This window comes from Melanostigma gelatinosum (assembly GCF_949748355.1).
Source record: "Melanostigma gelatinosum genome assembly, chromosome: 18".
Taxonomy (NCBI): Eukaryota; Metazoa; Chordata; class Actinopteri; order Perciformes; family Zoarcidae; genus Melanostigma; species Melanostigma gelatinosum.
Genome location: NC_136651.1, coordinates 7,251,915 through 7,279,090, shown reverse-complemented (window position 1 = coordinate 7,279,090; position 27,176 = coordinate 7,251,915). Strand labels below are relative to the sequence as shown.

The following is a 27,176-nucleotide window of genomic DNA, read 5'->3' as shown; positions in this document are numbered from 1 at the left end:
AAGATAAATTACAAAAACACTGCCAAAGCCAAAAAGTCTTCTATTCATATTATTACTTTATTTGGCACAAAAGTGAAATATTTGCAGGTTTTTGCCATTTAATTATTTAAGAGAACAAAACCAAATGGAAGTATCAGTATGTTGTTGTTCATTGATTTGTACATTAGTTTACAAAATGCTGCAAAGCTATTACATTTAATGAGTGTTTTGATGTGCATTTAGTTATCCACAGTCTTTTGACTTCATGGAATTGATTTCGCAGCAGAAACTTTCCAACATGGTTGCATTTCTATTAAAAGAGAATATTTTTCTTGTTGTCTTTGGCCTCATTTCACCACTGTTTGGTTTAACCTCGTCTTCTGCTGATGCGTTTTGGGAAAGTCCCCCGCCCTCTGTCACGGGAAAAAAAAGCGGGTCAATAAACTGATTGAAATATGTGGTTTGTGGTTACATAAAGATTGTAAACATTTAAAAGGAATCCTGAATTTAGAATATGAAAGTTGATATGCACTAAGAAAACTAGTTGTGTGTGACATAACAAATGATGTGCATCATCATAGAAAGGTATGAGCCTTGCTTTTTAACATCATCAGTGCCACTTCATTACAAAAGAAGTAACAGGAGTTATAATGTACTGTACAGTCTTAGGTGAGGTGCACAAAACTCTAATAGCCTAAGTGATTAATTCCGGTAACCACAATAGCAAAGGTCATACAAAGGCATCGGACAAGTGTTTAACTGCAAAGAAAATTGCCAGAGCTCTCTATGTGTGTGAGAGAAAGAACCCCATCTGAGAAAGGAGGGTTTCTACTTACTTTTTAAGATTATCTGAGCCCCCCCATAAATCCATGAATACACACACTCCCAGTGTTCTGCTGTGATAGTCTGACCTGGGCATCTGGCTAATGCATCTGGCAGATGTCTCTATGTGTGTGTGTATTGGTATGTGTGTGTGTGTGTGTGCATCTGTGAAAACTATGCTAACATTCCTGTTTGTGTTTATGTGTGTTAAGCATTCAAGCAGAGCAGCAGCCCCATCCCAAGACAAACAGGTCAATGGTGTGCAATAGGTATTAGCGCAGTTTGGGTGTGAGCCGGATGAGCAACCAATCACAAACTGACCAGCTGGTATGTGTTTGTATGGCGGCCTGACAGACATGTCTGCCTGATTGCAAAACATCTATCAGCTTTGACCGTACAGACTGTAATGAGATTACAGATATAGCTCTGGTCTGTAGTTAAATTGGTATGGAAAGTATTATAGAACTCTCCTGAGTAAATTATCATTATCATATGTTTATATTATGGCAGTCACTTTCAATTTTTGTTTTTGAGAAATCAAGGAAAAGACTGACAGGACAGGGAAACAACTAGTCTTGCTCTGTCCAAAGTTACCAACACCCCAAAATGTGGATTTACTGGAAGCTACTGGCGATATAGCCAAACTATTTATATTTGCCAAATTAAGCCTGCTGCCTCTAGCTCCATGCTAAACACACTAACAATAAAGTTACCGTCTCATTAACTCAGTAATAAAGCAAATAAGCAAATATCCCAAAATGTCATACTATTGCTTTAATGTTGCTGTTATTTATTTATTTTCACCAAAATGCTCCTTGGTAGTCGATCCTCACATGTGTATGTACACAGGCGTGACTGACTTCTTATCAAAGAACCATTTATTTTCTAAAGCAGCTCATCTTTTGTACTTGTTCGTGTCATCTCCTTCCAAGCCTTGAAAGTCTTTAAAATAAACAGGACTTTTAAATTGAACCCTTCTATAAATGCTCTATTAAACGGCAGCTAACCAGAGCAACAATACTTATTCTTTACACTGCATTACCAGTGAACTCTTAACCATGGCCTACGTGCAGAATTAAAAGAACAGATCATTTAAATACCACCTGTGATAATGCGTTCTAAGGCGTCTGGAGGTAAAGGTTTATTTAGAAAATAATGGTTTGCCTCCACCTCTTTAAAGTTTTGAAATATGATAGCGTATGATCTACCTTACAGTATCCTATACTATTATAAGTAATCTGGGTAAATTACAGTAAGATCGCATTAGAAAAGCCCTCAATCTCTATAAACAAATTACGTGTGGTATTGATGGTGAAGTGTTGTGTGTGTGTTTCGTAATCAGAGGGCAAGCCTGTAGGGACAGGTACAAGAATGCCACGATGGAGGTAATGGAGACATATCGTCATCAGACGCTGTGCAGGGGATACAAAGTATACAGGATGGGTTTATGTGTGAGTTGCTTGACTTTGTATGTGAGCACTCTTGCCTTATCTTAGCATTCCTAACTACGCCAACTGGTCTACATGGCAATCCAGAGGCACTAAATCTGACACCCACCTCTCCCTTTGACACACACACACACACACACACACACAATTAATTCCTGGTGCCTGGCTCTCAGAGTCATACAGTTACACAAGCGGGGGAACCTTTGGATGTTCAGGTTGTAAAAGGGACGACCTGTGGAGAAGAAAGTGAGTCCTGAGGGATCTGGTGTACATTCTGCCCCTCTTGCTTTTTGTCGTGTTTCCGACAAGCAGTAAACAGGCTGACTGCAAACAGAGGCTCCTTCCGTCTTTCAGCTTTCATTTCAAACACCTGTTGAAAATGTTCAAATTTCCCTTGAACTTTGAGTTGAGCTTTTTTTTTTTTCAACAGAGGAGAATCTCAGAGAAGCATTGAGTTTCAAATGGGAAGTCTAATGTCTGCAGTTACTGACTAAAGAGTATTCTTCACAGGCCAAATGCAAACAAAGACCTTTTGGTGTTGTGACAGGATATCTTTTATGGGGCCTCCTGTGGTAATGGGAAGTGACATACAGAAAGAGACAGAAACCTGAGCAGCACAATACCTGGTTCGTCAATTAGCCGAAAACACGGTAAGAGGGCAAAACTCTTAACTTCTTCTTTTGGGTAAGAGAATCTCTTGGCTCTCCTCCAACAACATCTTCATGTTGCAGTGTAAATAGTACACAGTGGTTGCCTCTATTCCGGTCTCTCTAATACAAACTCATAGCTGTGTGCAGAATGCCACGAAAGTTATATGACAACTTTTACTGCGAGCATGCAGAGTGGCACGCCATATAGTTAACAAGAAGATGTTTAGCACAGACGCATCAATGTTAGAACCGGATATGCCACTTCCTGCATGCATTTAATGTACTATGACATATGCAGGCCAAGTCAAAATAGCAGTGGTGTATAGATGGTTCCATATTTTTATTCGAAGCACAAGCTATTTGAATAATCCCATTAGGAGAATCGTTTCATCATCTGCACTGCCAAAAATAGATGCAATGCCACAGACTCCTAATCCTCTTGAGAGGATTTGTGACTCTACATTCAACAGGTGGTCTTGTAAAATATCTCACTTTTTCTGGGTCCAGTCTCTGCTGTGGCACTTATGCTGATTGTCTCAGCTCTGCTATAAATCCTCGCGTGAGGTTCAGGAAACAGGCCTAACCCTGTGTCCAATCGATTTGTGTACATGGATGTGTCCCTTCACAGGAACTAGATCAGTAAAGGGGAGTTGATTTGGGGGTTAACAGACATATAGTGTCTGCCATGATCCATCTCCTCAGGGCCTGTCTGTGTTGCCTCATTACATCACACGAAAGAAAACCAAAAGGAAATGTATGAAAAGAGCACACAAAAAAGATCAGATTCTGGTTCTGTTTAAATGAGTCAAAAAGCCAAAAGATAATACCTTGTTTCAGTGTTGTTGCTGAATAAGACATAAGAGGAGATGCTCAGCTCAGAGGTTAATCTCTATATGGATAACCGCCTTCATCCAACACAGCGGCTGTGTTTGTCAGTCTGTGAGCTTTGCCTCTCCTTTTGCTGCCTTTCATGGAAACCAGCAGGGGTCCAGCATTGGCTCAGTAACAGCGGCAGTGTTGTTCTATCACGCTGTCACCCCAGACCATGATGAACAGAAGCAGGAGCAGTCCAGGGGGTAGCAGGAGAGAGGGGGCAGCAAAACCCAGGGACGCTTCTATACATCCTTCCACATCAAAGGGCTTCTGATCAAGATGGAGTGCTTGCAGAATAAACCTACACAGCCCAGTGGTTTATTCCCCCCCCCCCCCTCAAAGTTTGAGAGACCTTGCATTCTTTGCCTCAGGCTGCAACTTACAATGTGTGTGTGTGTGTGTGTGTGTGTGTGTGTGTGTGTGTGTGTGTGTGTGTGTGTGTGTGTGTGTGTGTCCTTTATGGTATATATTTACACTGCATCGTGTAATTCCCTGCAAATCAAATGACAGCTGGGTTGTAAATAATAAAATAAAATCCTTATGACAGCTAATAGATGAGAATGAGAATCTGTCAGAGTGGCCACTGACCAGACTGCATGGTTGATTTTGAGCTCCTCCCACCTCCTCGTGCTCTCTCCACGCTGCTGCAGAGGACTCCTGCTCCGCCTCAAACACTCCACCTCTGCACATCGCAACAGCAGCAGCAGCAGCAGCAGCAGCTCCAAGAGCCGAAACCAGCCTGCAGCAGCTCACGGTCTCCCGGGTCATTAACCTGTCGCTTGTGGGATACCTGAAGACAAGCGGATATCGGAACTAGAAGAGCATCAGTTGTGTTTTTTTGGAAGGGGGTCTGTTTTTTTTTAAGGGGGGAAAGCGTTTGTGTTGCCAGGGAAGAGAAAGTCCAAGCAGGTAAGCAGCCAGTCAATAGGCACCAGATAACCTTGGCTACTTTGGCATGGTTATTTTATAGCTTTTATTTGTATTAATTTCTACACCTATTTCGTTGGTATGTAGGCTGAGCCAAGATGTTAACATTATTAATGTGTTGTGTTAAAGCAGGTACTGAATACAGCCATCTTTTTTCGCCAGTTCACTCACTGCACGAGGGAGAACATAAAGGGTTTTTCTGCTACAATAACCTGCCGTAAACTGGATTCAGCTTCAGGGGAGACAAGTGTTCAGCCACATTATCATTTATCAAATCTTAAAACGGAGGCTCAAACCAAGGCACGTGGGATGTGTTGTCCATGACGAATGCGTATTTACTAAACATGCTAGAAAAACAGTCAAACCTCAATGTGGAAGTTTTGAGATATGTGTCAAAAGTTCACAAGTTTTGGCGGAAATCCCAGCCGAGTATCGAGAAAACAGGTTACCCCCCCCCCAATCAATGAATGGGCTGTGTGAGTGAGGCAGGCGTGACAAATGCCACTCTTGAAAGCATTTGTTGTTCAATAGGATAACGCGGTTAATTATGATACAGTAACCCTAGAATAATAACCATCACATGACCTGACGTTGTACTTCATTAAGGCTGTCCCATTGCGCGCGCGCGCGTTCGTGCTGGTGAGTTTAGGGGGGGGTCAAATGTGTCTGCTGCTGGTGCCTGCAGAGGGATTCAGAAAAAGTCCAGTTTTACCAGCTGTTGAGTGTCGATAAGCCCTCTCACCTTTACCTTAATTGCTCCTCTTGATCGCTGGGCTATTTCAACTGTTGCCATCCAGTCTGGCATTGCACCCTGACTGCGTTCCTCAGTGCATCACAGCCTGATAAGCTCCAAGCAAATGTCTAGTTTTGTGTTGTCATGCGGAAACTGACAACCCAATTTTTTTTTCAGACTATGAATATAATGATTAAAGTCCCTCAGAATAGGGTCGTAAATGAATGTGTTTTTGAGACATCTAGTGGCCATGCGACTGTGTGTGGGGGGTCATGGGTGCGTGTGGCTTGTGTCTTCAAGGCTCTTAGTGTCGGTATTAGGTGACCGCAAAAGCTATGAATTCCACACCAGATCAACATCTAACCACAATCATTTTTTCCATGCACTCGTCTTATTTTTTTGAGCCCCCGACTTGTAACATGCTCTTGAGATATTTTTCATCGTCTGAGGCCTTGAATTCTGTCATATGGCTGAGCTTCTAGCGGTTATGCCCTGTGTGTGTGCGTGTGTGTTTTTACAAGGGGAAGTGAGAAATATTGGACCTTGAGCTTGAGAAGGTGTGTGGAATGTAGACAGTGGGGTCTATCTCTGTTCAAACAAGCTGGGATGAACGTGTAAGCAAGAGGTATAATAACCGAAATTGAGGTGTATTTCTGAGGGGAAAAGAAATTGAAATTCCCACTTGTCCACTTCTGTTGTTTTCTTTGATTCTTTGCGGGGAAAATAGAACAACACAGATAAAATTGTCCCTGTCAGTTTAGTCTCAACTTAGTAAACCGCCGAGACATGTTCCTGATTGGCAGTCGGGCTGTTCTTGACAGCAGCAGGACTAGTAGCCCAATGATCAGTCATCGCTTCGTATGACTCACGCACAATGCCATAAGATGTAAGGCAAGGCTCTGTTTCCTCTGTTGTCGCAGGAACGGTGAAACAAACAGTGTGCTAGTGGGTGCTTTCCTGCCCAAACTGAGTCAGACAAATGTAAACATTATCTTTACCAACAGGAAATCTCTTCATTAGACCGCTCACAGTCATAGATGGCAATGTTGTAACACTCGAGCCATGAATTACCAGATGTCAGAAGAAGTCTAAGCACTCCTTATCATTTGTTCTGGTATTTTCTGTCAATAAACAAGAAATCCAGAATCCCTGTGGCTTAAAGAATGCCAAAAATAACAGTAATACTTCAGCCACCAGTGTGCATATGGCCTTTTCATTGTTTTAGGGGCGTTAGTGTTCATCCTCCTGCGTCCTCTATTTTTTTTTTAGGGATAATTAGTCTAGATGGTGGGCTAATGTAGCACCTTGTTGAGAGGCCATTAAAGCTTTGTAAATAACATAAAGACGGGCACCCAGATGCAAGGCAACAAATGATGTCTCTGAAATGGTGTTGATCCTCTCACTGTCAACCCTGTAAAACAGGACACACAGAAGAGAGAGAGGAAGGAGGTGTGTGTGTGTGTGTGTGGGTCAGTTTGTTTGCGCGAGGAGGACACACATGTTGAGTGGGAGGTTTGTGTGTGTGTGTGGAAGGGGGATGGGAGGTTGTCGTGGGTGTGAGATTCACCCTGGTGAGACTTTAAACATTCCTGACATTCCGACCTTCGGGATGCTTGAGGCGCCTCCGTCGTCTTCTAGCATGTCGGGGGCTGCAGAGGACTCTGGAGGGCTTTTATGTCGCTAGGCTCACACCGGCAGGCCCTTTGGTTGAACAGAAACCACATACCCTCTAATTTAGGAGACCATGGGAACAAGCAGCAAAGCACAAATCAGGTCTTCTTAAGTTACATCGCAGAAGACACTTAAATCCTGACGGGGGTTTCATGATCCCTGAGACACTTGTCAGCCTGAACTTCCTCATCACTGTCTTTACGATTTCAAGAAAATGTTAAAGCTATTTCAACTTACTTTTTCTTGATTCAGAAAATCATACACCTCGGCTGAAAAATAAAGGCAAACTATTTTAAATGAAATGAATCTCAAAATCAGAATACCGGTAGTTTCTGTTAGTTACATGTGTGGAAGATGATGTGATGGGATAAAGTGGATTTTTAGACAGTTCTTATGTAATATAAGTAGTTTTACTGGGTAAAAATACACGTGGGATTCTGATTCTGATACATTATATGGCAAAAAAGTGATTACATAAACATGACTTTATTCTTTTAACAATGTACCGCATTCTTTTCTCTCCTCTTCTTGTGATGTTGCAACCTTCCGTGGGCCAGCCATGACGGTTCATCCGGTATCTGCCACATTACTCAACCGCCGCTTCTGACCAAATCTGATTTAGCAAACCAAAGATGTCAGCGTGCAGCGACTTTGCAGAACACGTGTGGAAACCCGGCTCTTGCAAGAACTGCTTCCACCCGCTTAGTGCACACCACAAGACTGTCGGCGGCCTGGATGGCAGTGGGCCAGCCGCTTGTTTGAAGAGCATCCTGGGAGGCGATGAACAATCTGGAGTAACAGCACCTTCACCCTACAGCAAGCCAACCATCGCTGTCAAACCCACTATGATGAGCCTTGACACCAACGAGTCGATGACTGACGTCAACATGAACATAGAGCAGGTGATTCTCTTAAATGTCTCTTTCCTGTAACATACCTTTTGAGTTTATTACTGCCCCAGCACCTGTTCATTAATGTGTGCTCATGTTTATGTGTGACAGGAGAACACAAAGAGCCCAGTTGAGCGTATGGGCTTGAAGAAACTCTTGGACCTGTCGTCTCTTTACATTGATAGTAACGGCTGCAACAAGGCCCATAGAGAGGCCGTTCTTCAAAGTCCTGAAACCAAGATGGACTACAACAACTGCTTCTCCCTGGCTTCCTTATCCCCAAACATCCTGCCTAAAGACTCCATGATCATTAGCAATATCTTCGTCACCCAGGAGGAGGGTAGAAGTTCTCAGAGTTTAAAGATGAACGCCAATGGAGACATCTGTAGGGAGCAGAATACAGCCACCACAAAAACCAAGAGCACTTATAATGGAATTAGTGTGACTGCCAGGGCAAATTGTCAGGAGTCCCATCTGGCTCCTGTGGCGATACCTTTTTCTGTGGATATCGTCACTTCCAGTCCTACTGCAGTTCATAGCAATGGTATCAGCTGTCGGAGTACTGCTGCTGTTACAACTAAGACATCCAGCACTTCTACTACTTTCCCCGCCACAGCCTTGAGTGTGGACACCATTAGCCACAACCCTCCGCCATCCCTCCGCTCTCCTCCCATCCTATCTGAGCAGACCAGACTATCGGACTCCTCTTGTTCTTACCGAAGTAGTACAGATTCGCTTCCTGGGGCAGAGGGGTCCGGAGTAAGACAAGTTAAGTCAGGGAGCCCCCAAAGTCCAACGGCCATGGGTGGCTTACAGTCACCTCCCAGCTCTCCTAATGAACAACAAGACTCAGAACCCATTTATGCACAGAGCACCAAGAAAAAGCGCAGGCCACAAGGGAATGGGGTGCAATCCCATCTTGTGTCCCCAAACCAGACTAAGAACTCATTCAAGGGCTCTGAGCTGTCAGGAGAGAGTCAACGGGCCACCATCACAGTAATGGCCGCTCACACAGAGGAGAACAGGACTTTCTACCTAAGCAGTCCAGACTCAGCCATCAGCACCCAATGCCACTTCAGCCCCACAGCACGTAAAGACCCCATCAGCCCGGCTTTCCGCTGGCCCAGCCACAGCGCACCCTCTTCGGTCCCAGAAGCCAGCCTTACACCAACTCTCCACCCCAAGCCTCAGTCCAGCCCACCCATTCCCCCGAAAAGGACCACCCGTTCCCCGAAACTGGGCGCCTCCAGCCTCTCACCGTCCTTCTCTTCTCCGGTCTCTCTTCCTGATCTCCCCAGACTGGGCACCTCCAGCCTCTCACCGTCCTTCTCTTCTCCAGTCCCTCTTCCTGATCTCCCCAGACTGGGCACCTCCAGCCTCTCACCGTCCTTCTCTTCTCCAGTCCCTCTTCCTGATCTCCCCAGACTGAGAACCTCCAGCCTCTCACCGACCTTCTCTTCTCCAGTCCCTCTTCCTGATCTCCCCAGACTGGGCAACTCTAGCCTCTCACCGTCCATCTCTTCTCCCGTCCCGCTACCTGAACTGCCCGTGCTTTTCCTCGTCTCTGCTAGAGAGGGCCACTTCAAGGTCCATACAGAGAACCACAGCGCAGTAGTGTCTGAACGCTGGCACAAGCCCCACCACCACAATTCTGGCTGGAACTGTCGCATAGAGGAAGAAGAGGAGGAGGATGAGAGAGAGCCGAAAGAGGGACAGAAGAAGAAGTTGGCTGCCAACCCGGGGACAACCTCTAGGGTGACATGCTTGGTAAATGGTGCTGCTGTCTGGAAGGAGGCCATGGACTCGAAGGCCCACAGCCGCCCCCCTCCGATGACAGAGCCAGGCACGGCCCCCCCAGCTGCGCCCAACAATGGTGCCTGTCAGGGGGAGACTGAAGGCACCGGTGCAGAGGAAGAGGGCAAGCATAACGGGAGCATGCCGTCCAAGCAACCGTTGCATGGCGGCTTATCAGAGCTGCTGGCAGCAGGAAAGGGAGCTGCCAACAATGAGCCCAATCCACCGCCTCCCCCACCCAAGAAACTGCACAGGTAAGAATAACAGAGAACTTTTTGTCTGGCTTTTATACATTAAATTATTAATCCTCATATAGGTTAGAACACTACCGACTGTGTTTGGGTAGGACTGTTTCAATCCCAGGAAAATATATGAAAATGTTATTCATCTTTTTCAGTCAATCACCTTGTCAGTCAAATGTCAGAAGTTATGACAAAATGCCAATTAGACGTTAGCGGAGGTGTGAGGCCTGAACATTGTTGACCAATCGACACAAATCATCAAGGTATTCAGTTTACAATATGAAGTATTGAAAAGTAAGCAGTTCTTGGTAATTACGTTTTGGGGAATCTCTGACCCACTCTATGACGAGTATTTTAGGACTTAGATGATGAAGCCTTTATTCATCTCACCATCGTCATTCAGCTTCATAAGTTCGTTTTTCTTCGAGAGTCGGCAACAATTTCATATGCCATTTATTTTTTCAAAACTTTCACAGTAAATACACCAGCAATCTCAAGAAAGGGTTGGTCTTAAATATTGTTTATAATACGGCAGCTGTGTAAAAGAAAAGGTCTAATAGGGGTTTAATTACACACTAGTATACTGAACACTTGCTGTAAGATGAATGCTGTGCATGTATCAAACTTGAACTGGCCATAATTTACAGCACATATTTGCATGCCTGTCCTTCAGTCTTACCTTGCATGATAACTAATTCTATAATTCATCACTTTCAACATGCACTTAGTCTAAATGCATAACTGCATATGTGCTCTCTGATGGGACTTATATGTGTATGTAGCGTTAGTGGTGCTGATGGAATATAAGCTGTACTGTATTGCCTGTGACTCTGCACATATCTGCATCTTACTGCAGTCATCTGTGTAAACCTCACTGTGCCTTCCCCCTTTCACAGCACCATTATTCAGCCTTGAATCAGCCTCCATTCTTGCAGCTTGTGATCATTCAAACTGTCCCGGCACATTCCTCAATGCATGCCTTGTTCTATTCATGCCAGTAATGTGACTTTTTCCAATTCTAATTGACACACAAATGGGTCTGTGAAATAGTCCCCTGCTCTGTCACGTTGCTGTCTATTTGTTTTGGCTGCAGCACAATAACTGCAAAAAAAGATCATACAGGGACATAGCTGTCACTTGCAGGCGTTCAGCTGCATCTTTGGCCAAAAGAAATATCATATTTGCACTGTTTGCGTGTGTATTTTCATTATTGATGTTCACGTCCTGGTTATTTCTAATGCTTAGTAACAATATTTAATTACATCACTTACAGGAAGTGCAGAATCGTGCATTTTCGCTTTTATTCAAGACCTGCACCATTGTGACCTACTCTACTCAGGTCCCCCAAGCCTACATAGTCATTTATTAGCACTAACATTTGCTTTAACCTGAGTCTGCATGAGGCTAAGAATACACTCCGCTGTCTGAGTCAGCTACACCAAAGCAGAAAAAAGAGAAGAGGCCTTGTGTTGTTTCAGTTATTAAGAGCGTCAAATGATCTCCTCAAAATACAATTTGCTCTGGCTGAGACGACACGACGAGGTGTAACACACGACTGTGACTTCCTCGGGACAAACAGATGTTCTGTCATCTTGAGCTGCTAGAGTCAGCAAAAGCTGAGTGGGAGTGTTTTATAGTCAATAACACAGATTGCTGATCACATGTCAAGGGCCCTTATGTTTGTGGTAATTCTAGGAAGGACCTATCTCTCCTGTTATGACATTGCCAACATACTGCGCTGATAAAAATGCACCTTGTTGTGACACACGTGGGAACACGCCTCGAGCCAGCCAGCGACAGTTGTGGCTTTCCATGTGTATAAGTGGGTTTAGTGTATGTAATCAACAAGTGTGACCAAAGTGCTGCAGAGAACCCGAATCTAAATCTGCATACAGATTTATTCTTGAAGAATAAGATCATCTCGTGTGTGGAGTGAGTGGAAAATGGAATGGAACCCCGTGAAGCAGCATTTGGATATGCTTAATCATTTAAAAGCCACAGATGGTTGGAAAAATCTGCCTCCCAGAGCCTTTGATCACAGTGGAAAACACCAAATGTCCACTCTTTCATCCCTCGGAACGGGTCGACCTACATTTGATGTGGTGGGTCAGCCGAAGAGGTGTGCTTGTGCATGTACCTAAATCATGCACGTGTGCAAGTACGTTTTAGAAGTCATGTCCACTCCACCGGTCATTGAAGGTTGCCAAAGGGAGGGGCTTCAGTGAACAGATTGTTGCCCCTGGCAACTCCCAAAGTGTCCCTGTCTGAAAGTCGGTTGCCATCGACAGAAGTAGAATTTATAGATCAGCCATGTGAGAGCCGTCCTGATCCCGTCTGTGCAGCAGAACAGATAGCATCTTGTTGCCGCCTGAAGTGAACCACCAGGTCAATGAGCGAATGCTATATATGAGATATGGGTGCTTACATTGTGCACATCTAATGGGTGCTGTTGCTTTTCCTGCTGAGAGGGACTTTAAATACACATATGACTCGTGTGGAGCCAGGGTTGTGTTACTACACATGGCGGGGCTTTAGAGAGCCGCCAGTCTGATCCAGGGGCAGTTTGTGCCGGCCAGCCCGACAAGCACCTTTGCCTGTCCAGCATGAGGTAGGCACCCGATGGCATCTTTTTTCTCATCCTCAGTAGGTATTGACTACGCATCGATCATTAGACTTGTGACGAGAAGTGGTTACGTTTTTGTTCGCGCAGGAAAATTGACTCAGAGTTTGTATGCGTTTCCCCTCTCTTTCATCTCTTCAAATCATTTTCTGTCTAAATTATATTATTCTTTGAGTCCATACTATTGGTAAGACTAAAATATTTGTAAGATGAAGACGGTTGAAGTCTTTTCCTGTACCGATGTGAAGGTCCCGGGTTAGAGGATGTCGCATGTGTGCAGATTGTAAAGCCCTCTGAGGCAAATTTGTGATTTTGGGGCGAGACAAAATAAATGAAAGTGTTTCGTACTGAATAAGGGAAAGAGATAGCTGACAGTGAAGAAGATAACAAGGCAAAGCTGGAGCCGTTTGCAAAAGATAAAAGGATTGGTGTCAACCATTAATGGATCTGTGTTTCAAAGACATGGTTTATATGGCTGTACAGCCACGGCAACTATCCTACAATCACGGATAAGAAACCGTGCATCTCATTGTTCGCTGCACTGGGTTGTTACACAGAGGATGCAAATTAACACAAAAACACATGCTCTGTCGCAACAACAACTCAACATTGTAAGCTTCTTAAAGGTTGTGTATGTTGCATGACTGTCGTAGGGGATTGGATTACATTGTACAGGCGTTAATGATACCGCCTACACCCGGGTACGTTTGAGTTTGCCTGCTTTCATACCTGACTCCACCTCATTTTAACTAAACCCTGAATTGCGTATCAACATTAATGTGTTGGCTTGTGTTATCCCCATCGCTCTTAATGCTGTATAACCGTCTTAGATTTAGACTTTCACTAGAAAGATTATTGTCTCGACATTAAATAGCCCTGGAGAGAGAACGTGTGGATGTAATGACATACAGTACTTTGTCATCATTTAATATATTTACAATGGAGAAGGCCCTAAATAAGAGTCAGGAAGTGGAACCGGTCGTGTGAACCCGATCCACAACAACACTGCAGTTTAGTTTGGGTCTCATTTTACACCGTCGCACTGCTATCTGTAGCTAGTTAGCTGTAACCCCCAATCCGATCCCTTTTTAAAAACTCTCCCAGATCCCTTCACACAGCTTTATTAATACCACACACACACACACATGTCAGGATAGCATGTGTGCCAACAGATCCTGTGTGTAACCCAGATTTAAAATGTAAACAAATCAAGCTGCAGTGAATGTCGTTGCTGGGCTGATTGCAGGGTTCACTGCGGCGATCGCGATGGCTCACGCGTAGACTTTGTTTTTGCAAAGGAAGTGATTAAATCTATTCTGAGGAAATGAGCAATTAAGACGTTTATTAATCGACGTTTAGAATGAAACGAGGCATTCCAAGTCGAGTGGGAAAATCATTTTGATACTGTCTCCATCGTGATTGGTCAATTAGTCCGTCAACAGAAAATGAATTGCATATTATGGTAATCGGGACAATAAAGAGGATATATTTGGGTTTTAAATCGTTAATCAGGCAAAAACATTTAGGTTATTTGAAGATTTCATCGTATGCTGGCTGATGGGCATTCTTCACTCTTTTCTGACCAAACAAGAATACAATCATCAGATTATATGAAGAGAATAATTGCCCCTAAATGCTTGTATATTCTTCCACGCAGTCCTAATCCGCTCCAAGGTCTTTTATGCATGCCCTCGCTCAGAAGGCTCATTCATCCGTGCACATCCTCCCACAGGACATAAGCAATGACATTCTTTCACCGAAGGAAAATCTCATGTTTTGGATACAAATCTGAAGAGATCTGGAGAGAGACATGCACAGGCGCACACATGCACATAGTTCCAGCACCCATTGCAATTTCTCCTCTGCCTCAGCGTTTCCACCGCCTTTCATCGCCGTTCCTTTGTCTGTAAAATGATAGCGGATCCTTTAGCTAACTGCCCACAGAGAATACCTAACCCCCCCCCCCCCTGTGCTTCCCTCAGCTGTTTGTTCTGCTGATTTATGGTGGAATTGAAGTTGGGGGCCCGCTGATAAATGGATAGAGGAGTAATTTTTGCGATGGAAGAGAGGAAAGAGAGATAAAGGGATGGGATGAGATGAGACCCTGCCTCCCTGAGCCATTAGCGCATATAATGAGACAAGTGAATGGCTGTCACTCAGCCTAATTGGTCACCTTGATTAGGCAAACTGAACAAGAAGAATGCAAAGCTTCTTTCGAGAGCTCGAGAGAGCTCGAGAGAGCGAGAGAGAGAGAGAGAGAGAGAGAACATTCAGCATAACTTGCAGTTGTTTTTTTCATGCATTCTTACACCGACATTACTCCCAATGAAACTCAAGAGCTGACATTTTGGTTGGGTGTGTTGGGCTGGTAGTGGATCGTGTAGGTATTCTTAGGAGCGGGCTACATAAATCAGTTCTGCTCACTTCTTTCTATCTCAACACCCCCAGATTTTCTTTTCATTTTCAAACACTTGAGACAATTTATCAGCAATCAAAAAGACATATACAACTTTTTTCATGAATGCAGGAATACTCCCCAAGACCTGTGAGCAGACTTCGATGTATACAATAGTTGTAGTTCCCTTTTAAAGCAACAGATTCCAGGGTATCTTGGGAAATGCACCAATATCCTGCAATTGCCACTTGTGGCCACATTGTCCGGTGTCACAAAAGTCACGGTCTCACTTTAGGCCCATATATGACTTCTGAGATATAGTACTTGATGAACTTTATCGTTGTCGGAAACAAGCAACACTGCTACATCTGGCAGACCGATATTGATTTTAGTAAGGCTTGTTTGTTGCAGTTAGAAATCAACACAAAATCAAGAAGTGTGCCTCTTGAATTAGGAAGTGAAACTGCTCCTGGTGGTCGTTGTTCGTCCTTTAAAAAGAGGCAGTGTGCACTGCATCGTGCAGATATGAACACATCAAGGGGAAGTGGAGTGGTTCCACATTTACGAACAGATGCACAAAAAGAAAAGTTTGTATTTCAGCAGAACACCTGCAGACTGAACTACCAGTGGACGCTACACTTGGCTGGGCGGATATTTGGCAATGATGTCAGCAATGCAGACACGGAAAATGATACAAAAATGCATGTTTGTATCTTGTTTTGAATGCATGTTTGTATCTCGTTCGTGCCATCTTATTCACTTACCCCGTTTCTGCTGTTTTCCCCGTCAGAGTGTGTGGTAAGATGAGTGGCAGCAACATGGAGCTGGATCGCTGCAGCCAACACGGGTCAGCAGACAGCCCTACTTCATCTCTTCGGGGCTTGGGCTCCAGCCTATCCACTGCTTCCACTGACAACCTGACTGGGGACACTGGTAAGTAACACGCACACATATTTCACTCATGCTCCAATAGAAACGTGCACTTGGGTGTCCGAGGACCACACATGTCTGATAGAGTACCTGATAAAGCAAATAATTGGACTTCATTGAGCAAGTTAGGTGCTTCTTCCACAGCTTTTACAGACGTGTCCTTTGGTTTGTTTGCCTGCATGTCAACCGTCTTGCTGTCCAGACGCTCTATCACAATGTTCGACCGTGAAGATGCCCTTTGTCACAGTGAAAATGTGCAACAACAATGAAAAGAGGAAAGGGAGCGTTGCAGGGTTGAACAGCAGCAAGCAGCCTGTCGGCTTATCTCTCCTCTTCCTCTTTTGTGAAGTACACTCATAGTTTGTTTTGACACGGGGTTCATTTTCCTGACGTGAGTTCCAGATTTCTGCAATCATCAAGTGACTCAGAATCAGTGGCACGAGTCCTTGGTTCTGAAATTATTGTCAACCTTCACCTATCGTCTGTGGCACAGACACTTGTAATTGCTGTAACTTCCTGGGCAATGTTGTTTGAAGAGATAATTATGGACTCTGACAACGAGGGGAAAAGGGCTTGGCTACATCCTACAGAGTACTTTTCTTATTTTCTTTCCTTTACGGTCTTCTCCCTCTGTGAAAGCAGTTATTGAAGCCCGCACCACACAATTATCTCGGTATCTGTCTCCTCTCGTGTAATGTCAAGTTCTTACTTCAAGGATCGTAATTGGATGGAAGATGTTTTGAGTATCAGCTTGAACCCTGGATTGTGGAAATTTCCAGCTGTTTTGAGGCAAAGAATGTATGTGTTCGTGCTCAGGCTGAGCAGCAGGCAGTGACAGAAGACGTGCAGTAAATAAATCAAATTCACAGCCGTCTCCCAGGAATATGAGAGTCTGTGAGTGCTGTGAGGTTACAGGGACTTCACTCACAAGCTCACTGAGAAGTAAAGGATATATTGTGCCACTGAATGGCCATTGGTCTCCATCTGTATGTCTTTATGTGTTCATATTATCTAAATCTGTTTTGATTAAGCTGTACAAAATATTTTGTTACCTTCGAACAGGGTTTCTTTGTCTTTATGCTGTGCTTTGTGACGCTGAGATATCTGATTGCTGGTTGTAGTTTCATATTTGGCGTACAGACATCACGTGTATCAATCTGCTCATCTACGCTTACTTTCATTGTCAGCAGACTTGCTGATGTCATTTCTTTTTCTCGTCTTAGGTTACCGGGATGCTACGCGGATGTCTTGTTCCTCTCCATTTTCCAGAAGTCCAGTGGCCTCAGCTCCAGGATCTCCGCACCCGCCCTCCTTTACCACCTTAAGTAACCAGCCACCTCCACTCCCGGAGAAAAAAATGGTCAACCGCACCGTGTCGGCTCCCGATAGCGCCAACGGAAGACCATTTGTCCGAGCCTACCCACGACTCCCGTTCACTGGCTCGGAGAGCAACGTGTGTCGACCTGCTGATGTCAGCTCCCGCTCCAGTTTACCGTCCAGCCCTGTTGACCCACGCCCCATGTTCTCGTCCAACGAGTGTCTGGAGAGTTGCCATGCCCCGCTAAGCCGACCCTCGAGGTCCCGGACGCTGGACGAGCCGCTGAAGACTCACGGGCGTCTGGGTGTCCACTGCCGCAGCAGCGTCACCTGCTCCTCTTCCCCGCAACTCAGCGTGCCTTTCTCGTCCTCAGAACCGGGTTCTACGCCGAATTTGGGCTCTAGCCTGCAGCTCCAGACCCTTCTGAGTAACATAGACAGTAGGGAAGGAGTGTACTCCAAACTGGGAGGCCTGTACGCTGAGTCTCTGCGGCGCTTGGCTCTAAAATGCGAGGATCACTTCACGCGCTCCCAGAGGAACCCACTTAGGTTTGAGGAGAGCAACTGGTCTCTGTTCAGGCTCACCTCCAACAAGCCGAGCTGCAACTCAGGAGATGCTGTGTACTACTCTGCTGCCTGCGCCTCCGACCCCAGCAACTCCTACGCCGTGAAGGTAATCCCTAAATACTGAAGTATTTCATATAGGGCATTTGTGAAATATGCGTTTGGTATAACCATGTTCACTTCCAGAACACCTTATTGTTATCATCCTTAATATTTTTTAACTCTCAGCCCACTCAAGATCATCTTTACTGGTGTTTAAGGAATCATTTTCTCAGTGGCTGAGTGTTGTAAATTGATATTTTAAGCAGGGATTTGACAGTTGTAGGACAGGAGGAGGAGATTAAAGCTGGGCGCTGGTCTTGTTTGTTCTTAGACTACAGATGGGACGGTCCCACCCACAGCACAAACCTTCAGGGCATGTCGTGTAAACAACTAGGAAGAAGGGCGTGGATTCACACACTCGCTAACCTTTGTCCCAAACTGTCCCATTGGTGTTGTACAAAGCAGCAGCTGTTTGTACAGTATGTGTTGTGCCACAGCGCGGGTTGCCCACAGTCTTGCTTAATATCTCTAGGCCCAATTAATCTTTACATTCCAGGCAGGATTTACAGTCAGACAAACCCCTGTTGTCAAGGCCAGCGCACACACAAACCCAATGCACTGCATGTAGAATGAGCCCATTCAGCACAAAGATCATGTTATGAACTGAATTCATGTTCTGTGTTTATACCTCTCCAGATCTGCAAGAGTCCATCCATGGAGGCCAAACAGGGCCATCTCTACGGGCTTTCAGTGCAGCAGAGCATGCCTCCCCACTTCAACGTCCAGCAGGACTGCGGCCACTTTCTCGCCTGCGTCCCCCAGAGTATGCTGCCTTCTGACGAAGTCTCTCTGCCCAATACCCCTGCATCATCGCTGCCTCAGCCCTCCATGTCTGCGGCCGTTCAACAGGTAGAACGAGAGCGAGTGGTGGTTATCGCCTCTGAGATCCCTCGGCAGACGGCGGCCGACTTTGTACGGGAGTGGGCTGCGTTCCATAAAACTCAGCCAGAAGTCTACGAGCGGCGTGTCTGTTTCCTCCTCCTGCAGCTCTGCCACGGCCTGGAGCACTTGAAGGAGCACGGGGTCACGCATCGCGACATTTGCCTCGAAAACCTGCTGTTGGTGCCTCACCTACGCAGGCCCTCCAAGTTCCCCCAACAAGCCACCACCGACAACGGCACCGGTAACGGTTCAAGCGGTGTCGACAGTCAGCGACACCTTCCCCGGCTCCTCATCAGCAACTTCGCGAAGGCCAAGCGTCGCTCCCCCGAAGACGCTGCCTCAACCAGTGTGGACCCTCGCATCAAACGTGACCACGCCAGATTGGCGCCCGAGATCCTCTCAGCGGCCCAGTACCGTAAATTTGACGAGTTCCAGACAGGCATCTTGATCTATGAGCTCCTCCACCAAGCCAACCCATTTGAAGTGAGTCCCGCTCTGAAGGAACAGGACTACCGCTGTGAAGAGTTGCCGCCGATCCCGTCCGTCTCCCTGTACTCCGCCGGCCTCCAGCGGCTGGCCCAGCTCCTGCTTCAACCTGACCCCATCAAACGCATTCATATCCAGGAGGCCAAGCGCATACTGCAGAGCCTGCTCTGGGGCCCGAGGAAGGACCTGATGGAGCAGCAGCGGGAGAGGCATGCACAGGGGGTCGGCTTTGTTGACGGAGGCCGGCACGAGGGCCTCCTGAACTGGCTGGATGTGAAAAGGGCCCTGCTGATGATGAAGTTCGCAGAGCGTTCACTGGAACCCGAGAGGAACGCGGAGCTGGAGGACTGGTTGTGCTGTCAGTACTTTTCCTCGGCTCACCCTCTGTCTCTCTGCCATACTGCTGAGCTGCTCTACTCGCTAAAGTGACGGCTTCCATTCGGGTTCAACACTTTGTGCGAGTGGAGCTGAAGTGATGAGTGAATGAGTGAACGAGAGCGACCGATCATTTCAGTGAAGTTATGTGTCGAGACACTTATGGATGGGAGATACTGTGAACCTAAACCCACCTGTTTGCGCTGCTGCTGCTTGCATGAGAGCCGTGCACCAACTTAACCGTCCACTCTCTGCCTTTTACACAAACAGCGTCGCGCTGCAGACTGCCGACTTAGCAAATAAATGACCTGTGAAAATTCAGCTGTTTTTTTAAATGTTCTTGCGACAGTCACAGCTATACGGACAAACTAATGAAAAGATGAACTTAGCGACTGGAAAGGCTTTGTGCCAGTGATGCATCCATCTGTAAAAAAGGAAGCATATGCAGAGTATTCGTAACCCTGTAATACACTTACCAAAGTTCCATGTATGACACTCTATTGTGTGTATTTATTAAAATATCAATTATGACATTTTACCCACTGAGAGCAGGCTAATAATTCATGACCGTATTCTGTTAGCTTTGAACATAATGCTGCGTCGTAGCTACGTAACTGTGCAGCTAACTTTGAGTTTTAATAGAAATATGAGCAGACTTACACTGTTGCACCTTTTCCGTCATGTTTATTCATGTGTTCACACACAGTCCTTGTTAGACAGCATTGCATAATAAAGACTTGGTATGGATTTATCATGAGCCGTACTGTCTAAACAACTCAATATTAATTGGATTGACAAAACAAGTGGCAACGTTAGAAATAGCTTCCACTGAATTGGATGCCCGGTTTTTCCTTACGCTTTTATATTTAAATGTTTTTACATTTGTAACAGTGCCTTTTGTTCTTTGTATGTTACAGTGACACAGAAGTCAAATGTAAATATTGCTGATCATTCGTCCTTTGTGAAACTGGCCTTTCACCGAATGTTCTAGAAACACCTTTGTACAGTAATTTGTATATGATATTAGGAGAAAAATGAGCCCGAGCTGGTCTTAATATGAGGAGTTAAAACATATTTATGATACAATTTGCTATCCTGTAGTAGTCACTGGAATTTCTCTGTTTATTTTAATATGTGGATTGTCAAGGCTTGTTTTTTTTTGTTGCCTGGTAAACTTCAAGTTCATGAGTATTTTATCTCCAACAAAGGCATTCTTAACAAAGTCAAGAATTTAACAGCCTGCACCAGGTGTTCGTCCATGACTGACTGATGTTTCTAATGTTGCAGAGAAAAAAAAGCATGGCCAGATCTCACCACCATACATTGTTGATTTGTATTATGTTGTGTGTGTGTGCCTCACCTATTTGCAACTATCAATAAACTGTGCATATATTTTCTCACAGTATTAGCTGGTGTTTGGGTCTTTTTTGGATGCATTCCCTTTATGGATTGGGCCATTAAGGGCTGTAGCTGTTCTGTTAGCATTACCAGCTGCCTCTGCTGTTTAACTAATGAATGCAGGCATAAGATTTCAACTTTCAGACATAAATTCCTTGGATATGAAAATGAATGTATTCTATTTGCTGTCTTAACTAGAGATTAACAGGAAATGATATGAACATATTCTTTGTTTTCTTGTCATACAATATTTTCCAACGTAGAATTTGCTTTTGCTCCAAAGTACGTTATGCAAGGCAGCACTGTGTCTCTTTTAGAAATTTGTGAATAAACATAAACTACAATTATACTTCTTTGTGCGAGGATTAAAGCAATTTAGGCAATTTTCAAACTGAAAGAACTATAAACAGGAACAAAAGTAAGAGAGGAATAAACTCTAGTCAGCTGAAGGAGAAGCGTTTGCTGTTGTAGGGGAGACATGGAGCGCATTGCACGGATCAACACAACAGGTTGTACGTGTAGTTGCATCTCAATTTTGAGTTTGGAGCGTCAAGCCAAAACTAGACCCCAGACTTCCAATCCCCCCCCCCCCCCCCCCCATGTAGCTTTCTGCTTCACATCACTCCTTCAAAACCACTGGCTGCTCCCTTGTCATAGGTGGAACTATGTTGCTATGGTGTTTTGACCAATGGAATGGCATTTCCAGGAACGCAGTCAGTCTCTGTCTCCCTCTTTCTCTCAAACGCACACACACACTCACACTCACCGAGTGAAGCAGCCTGTTGAGCAAGAATCCAAATAACCCGCTGGTAACAACAGCAAGGCTCCCTCCTCTGTTTGTCCAGTGAACACCGGTCAGGAGGTTGCATGCTTGATTTGAGCAAATATGCATCTCAGCACACCGTCTTCAGCAGAGGATCGAAGAAGACAAAAACAAACAAACACAACATACCAAAACTCCCCACGACTAGAGAATGACTGTGGTGTAAATGCTGCTGCTGTGGGACAGTTAAAGTTCAAAGTCAGGGATGGATGGCCAATCATAGAGGAAGATATACAATGTGAAGGCATCTTAAGGACACAAACGTAATGACAGTGCCCCCATCGCACCATAAAGCCACTACTTTGCATCCAGCCATAATTAACTAAATATCATGACTATTACATCTTTCTATACCATCTGTGAATACTACCATCACCCGCTGTTGGATCTATCCAAAAAAGGTGCACTTTAAATGACTGTGAATGAATATTGATATTCAATATTGAACCTGTACTTATCTATTCGGCCCGCTACCTGTTTGGATGTTGTTGGCTGGCTCACAGTTACCAGCCAGGCCATTTCCATTCACAGAATTAAAAGCACAGCTAGTGGCTGATTTGACAGTAACCCCGGAGTGCTCCTGCTCCGTCAGTTCAACAGAACCATTAGAGTGTGCTCACTTAACACTGGGGAGTATGTCCAAATGAAGATCAATGGAGATGTAGGGCCGCTAGCATTGTCCTCTGTCTGTCTCCTAGCTCTTCTGGTTCCATGTTTGACCTCGTAGCCTGTTCGTTCCTGCTCAATGCTGTTTGCAACTATTTGCCCACTCACTCACCGGTACTTTTGCGGCATGACCTGCAACAGCATGCTTCACTCCTTGACTTCTACTGTATGTTTAGACTGTGGGTTAGTCCCTTTACCACAAAACATAAGCTCAAAATATGAAGCCATGGCAAAAGATATTTTGACATGTCACCACAATAAAAAATTTTTTTATAATGGCTGAATTCCATTTAGCTGCTTTAGTTTCAGTCTCGGCATTGTGCACGCTGGCTTACTGGTGCACTTAAATATCATAGAGTGCTTCAGGGATGACGCATTTCTGTAGACCAACCCTGGAAGTTAGCATCAGGCGGATCCCCTTGACTAAAGGCCAATGGGATTTTTCCATTGGCTTTTTGATCGTTGCCGAAAACAAGCTCTGTGGCAAACACAAGTTTATGACACTTACACAATCTGTTCAGCACAATAATCTTCACAATTGAGCACCACTTTCATGATTATTAAAGCGTAAATTGGCTAAACTAAGAAGCTAACGTTAGGCAATAAATAAACTACACCACGGTTACATGAGCGCGGGTTTGAAGAGTTATTCCTGCAGCATTCTATTGTTAATGTTATGAGTAACACAGCTTATTTACATGCAAGTTAACATTTGTGCCACATTCCACAGGTGTTCCAGGGGCACCACAGGGTCTTATTTTACCAATCCAGGAGCACTGTAGGGCTCGATAGCGGCTAATCAGGAACAGAGGACTTGATGGTTTGCACTTCCTGACCTGTATGTCCTTTTTAAATCAGTCCATGAATGTATTCTGTCCCACTTGCACTCTCTTACCATGCTGCTTTTGTGACTCTGCAACAAGGTCCATTAATCTTGAATAAAACAGAAGGCAGCCGTACCACTAGTAGAAGTAATTGTCTAATCAATAACTCATGGTGGAAGTGGAACACTGTAGAGACAGCCAAGCTTCATTGAGGCCTGTTAGTTTAGTGTTTGAAGGGTGCCGGCATGTCTCACTGTTATTTGTTTTATGTCTCTAAAATAAACACAGACACCAGAACATTTCAATATATCTCTGAAAAAAGTGACATTTTAAACTTTTTTTTTATTTTTAGAAGTCGAACTACAACGCAACGGTTTTATGCAGTAGTAGAGTATTGGGACAGTCCCGATATATTTCTGGTAGTATTTTGACATCTAGTGGATCAATTCAATACTACATTCAGTTTGCAAGTTGTTGCAACATTTTCTCCCAACTCCGTAGAGTACGGTGATCCAAATGTAGCTTTAAATTAAAATGCGGTTGGTTTCTACATTTTTTAGTTTCGTACAAAAATACTGAAAATGAAATTTGTATTAGTTCTGTACATTTAATACTGATTGTTGTACGATTAGTGCCTTTGTCATTATGAAACATTAGCACCTTTAACATTAAAATTCTTTGTCAGTGTTTGCAAATCATACCAGAGTTCTATGACAGCTTGAATCAAACTTTACGGTTTTTGTTATGAAATCCTGCGATACAGTGGCCACAAATACACACCCAGAAAAGTCACGACCTGCCAAACTTTATTTATTTTTTAGATCAAAGCGAAGCACAGTATTAAAAACATTTAAACACTTATGACATCCACTCAACTGTCTCGAGTGTGTGAAAAAAAAGATGCCATCAAGCACTTTTGGCTTAACATCATGCTCAGAATTAACACGAGTCAAACTAGTTTGTTTGGTCATGAAAAATAATTCTACTTTTTAAACGAGTTTACGTTACGATCAAAAAGTTGAATCGATCATGCCAAAGCAAAAGAAGATTCACAGAACTTCGAGTGTGTGACGTTCAATCAATCATTTGAGATTATGTGGTCAAGAAACTGTTTCGGTATGCAGCCTGTAACGCAGTGGAGCACCAGGTCCTCAGGCAGGACACAGGTGAGATCAGCCCAGGTAGAGGGAGGGAGGGAGGGAGGGGGGAGAGTTTTTGAGGGTTCTTGGAAGTGGGGTTGGGAAAGAGTTCTTGTTTCAGAAACAGGGAAAGGTGGGACTTGGGGGGGCTGATTTCGAGGCTTTGTTTTCACTTCTTCTTGGGTTTCTCCTCCAGTGGTAGGCCAATATCCCTCCCACGCAGTTTCAGCCCTGTTCATAACAGAAGATGAATAACAGTTACGTATTGCAACCCCAGATTCTATGAGTATAGGCGTAGCCCTCTAGGAGCTGTTGCTAATGGGTTCAGCCCTGCGTACATACACAGTCATGAAGATGTTTTTGCACACTTGTGCCCCGCACGGACCTCTGTTACGTACGGACTTGCGAAAAATAACAGCCAAGTGACCAAAGTTCTGCTGCTTCAGCTGGTGTAGATGGAGCCAGAGGGGCCCACAGCTTCGACGGCTATACTCATAGAATCGGGAGTTACAATACGTAACTAACAGTCTATATTATAACGGGCTTCATCGTCGAAGAGCTGTCGCTTTTGGGTTGAGGGCAAAGCTGATGTAGTCTATAACCCACTGTGACACCAAGGTCTACAAGCACACAACCTTTTTAAAAAAGCTCACAAAATACTCACCGATTACTCTCTCCACCTTGCCCAGGACCTGGTTGTTGGGAATTGCTTTCCCACACTCGTAGTCTGCGATGACCTGAGGCTTCTCATTAATTTTCTGAGGAAAAGATTTGCGATGAATAATTGTGTTATAACACAAGCCAACAAAACCATTCAACGACTTCCTGTTGCTGGATATCTATTTTACAGGCTGCATTTGTTTACACTATAACAAAAAAAAAAAGCAAGCAGTACTACCGACTGCTACATTTTGCACGTCAATACAGGATAACTGTATACTCACAGTGGCCAGGTCTTTCTGGGTCAGACCTTTCTCCTGTCTGCCTTGCTGAATGTACTTCCCCACCTCCAGGGGAACCCTGTCGTGGTGCAGCTCTTCTGTCTCGCGGTCCAGTTTGGACGTGTTCTTCGTCACAAGATGCTGTTTGTTCTGCCCCGCAGACCCTGTGTGACGAGAAGCGGATCAAAGAGATGTTGGGGCATCATCCGGGGTGGTAGACGTGCAACATAAGCATAATCACAGCACCAGCGGTTAGCTACCACTTGGAAAATTACACATTTGTACAGAAAGTATAAATTTACATTTTTTGGATGTCTCAACGTCGTGCCCGCGTCTCATAGCAGCAGTGATTGCCTAGAGAAAAGATGGATGTTCAAATCTTAAACTTCAAAACACACTCCAGATTCATTGACTGAAGATTGCATTATGACCAGGTTATATTCAGCTTTTGGCTTGTCATTATAAATCATCTAACTGTTAGTTAATAAGTAACGAATCAGCTTATCTGATGCATTAAGTAAAGAAAAGACAACACGGCTGAGCACAACAACGTCTACTTTACAACCAATAGGTCTGTTGCTTATCTTTCTGGTAACATTCCATGCTCAGGACTAACCCTAAAAACATATATTCATATCAGAAAATGATGCTGATTTGTCTGTAACCGTTTCGGGCATTTACAGCATGATCGTAGGTGTTCAACTAACGTTAACGTTTAGCCAACAATCATCACTAAACATCTGTATACGGGTTGTGCATGACGTCCTATCACACTTAGGAGCATACGTTTGTTCATTGGGTTGCGTTACTTATAAGTAGAGTAACGTCAACCTGACTAACGTTAGCCAAGTGTATATTCAGGTTAGTTGGCTAATGCTAGCTAGCCAGTTGCTATTTTTGTCACAGTCAAGTATTAAAGCAAACAGTAAACTTAGCTAACTTGTCGCCCTGCCTTGTGTAACGTTAATACTTTCTGGGTGAGGTTTGGTTTACCGAAGATACTCTACGATAGCTTAATGATAATAATGTGTGGCTATCTAGCTAACATGTCCACTGTTGTTATTGTTATACTAGCTAACGTTAAACTAACCCACGACGCATGAGGGACCAGTCGAGTTAATCCATACACCACGTGTTGACATTTACATTTTTACAAATATACCACGCACTAGCAGTTTAATTTGGTGTTCACTATAACTTGAAACACGGTTAGTTTTAGAGGATCCATAGTTAAGGGTGTGCTGCACAACAAAGTTAAAAACACAAAGTGTTCATGCTAACCTGCTTGGATTTGGACTGGGCAGCAGTCGGCCCCTTCTTCCTCAGCACAGTCACGGTATCCCAGTCACTCTCTGCCATGTTTTCAGGGGTTCACTCGTTACCCAAAATATAGATACAAAAATAAGGACAACTCGTGGTGTGTTCAAAATTATCTTTTTTTTTAAGAACGGTAGTGTTACTCCGGGTAATGTGACGATCCTTGCAGAACGATTACCCACGCGATCTGACAAAGCTTTATTTACAACAGACAAACGAACAGTAACATAATAGAGGAGTTTCAGCAGCGACCTCTGCTGGTGAAGACGCTGAACTACATCCACATAACAGGTTTCCAACCGTGACAGTACAGATTGCCTCCAAAGTATTTTATTAGTATAGACTTTATTTTGAATAATGTGTTGCTG

At 44.4% G+C, this 27,176-nt stretch overlaps 2 protein-coding genes across 2 annotated transcripts; one reads left to right on the top strand and one right to left on the bottom strand.

Annotated features, from left to right (window-relative positions):
- Positions 1-4,570: 4,570 nt before the first annotated feature.
- On the top strand, positions 4,571-21,105 carry prag1 (PEAK1 related, kinase-activating pseudokinase 1). Its single transcript, XM_079289505.1, has 6 exons — positions 4,571-4,681; positions 7,661-8,005; positions 8,105-10,041; positions 15,835-15,977; positions 17,198-17,964; positions 18,594-21,105. Exons 2-6 carry the CDS (start codon positions 7,736-7,738, stop codon positions 19,752-19,754), a joined length of 4,278 nt encoding a protein of 1,425 aa, XP_079145631.1. The 5' UTR covers positions 4,571-4,681; positions 7,661-7,735; the 3' UTR covers positions 19,755-21,105.
- Positions 21,106-24,200: 3,095 nt separating this feature from the next.
- On the bottom strand, positions 24,201-27,002 carry edf1 (endothelial differentiation-related factor 1). Its single transcript, XM_079289976.1, has 5 exons — positions 26,773-27,002; positions 25,794-25,845; positions 25,495-25,655; positions 25,215-25,308; positions 24,201-24,781 (listed from the first exon to the last, which is right to left on the bottom strand). The coding sequence occupies exons 1-5, from the start codon at positions 26,848-26,850 to the stop codon at positions 24,720-24,722; spliced, it is 447 nt and encodes a 148-aa protein (XP_079146102.1). The 5' UTR covers positions 26,851-27,002; the 3' UTR covers positions 24,201-24,719.
- Positions 27,003-27,176: the final 174 nt, after the last annotated feature.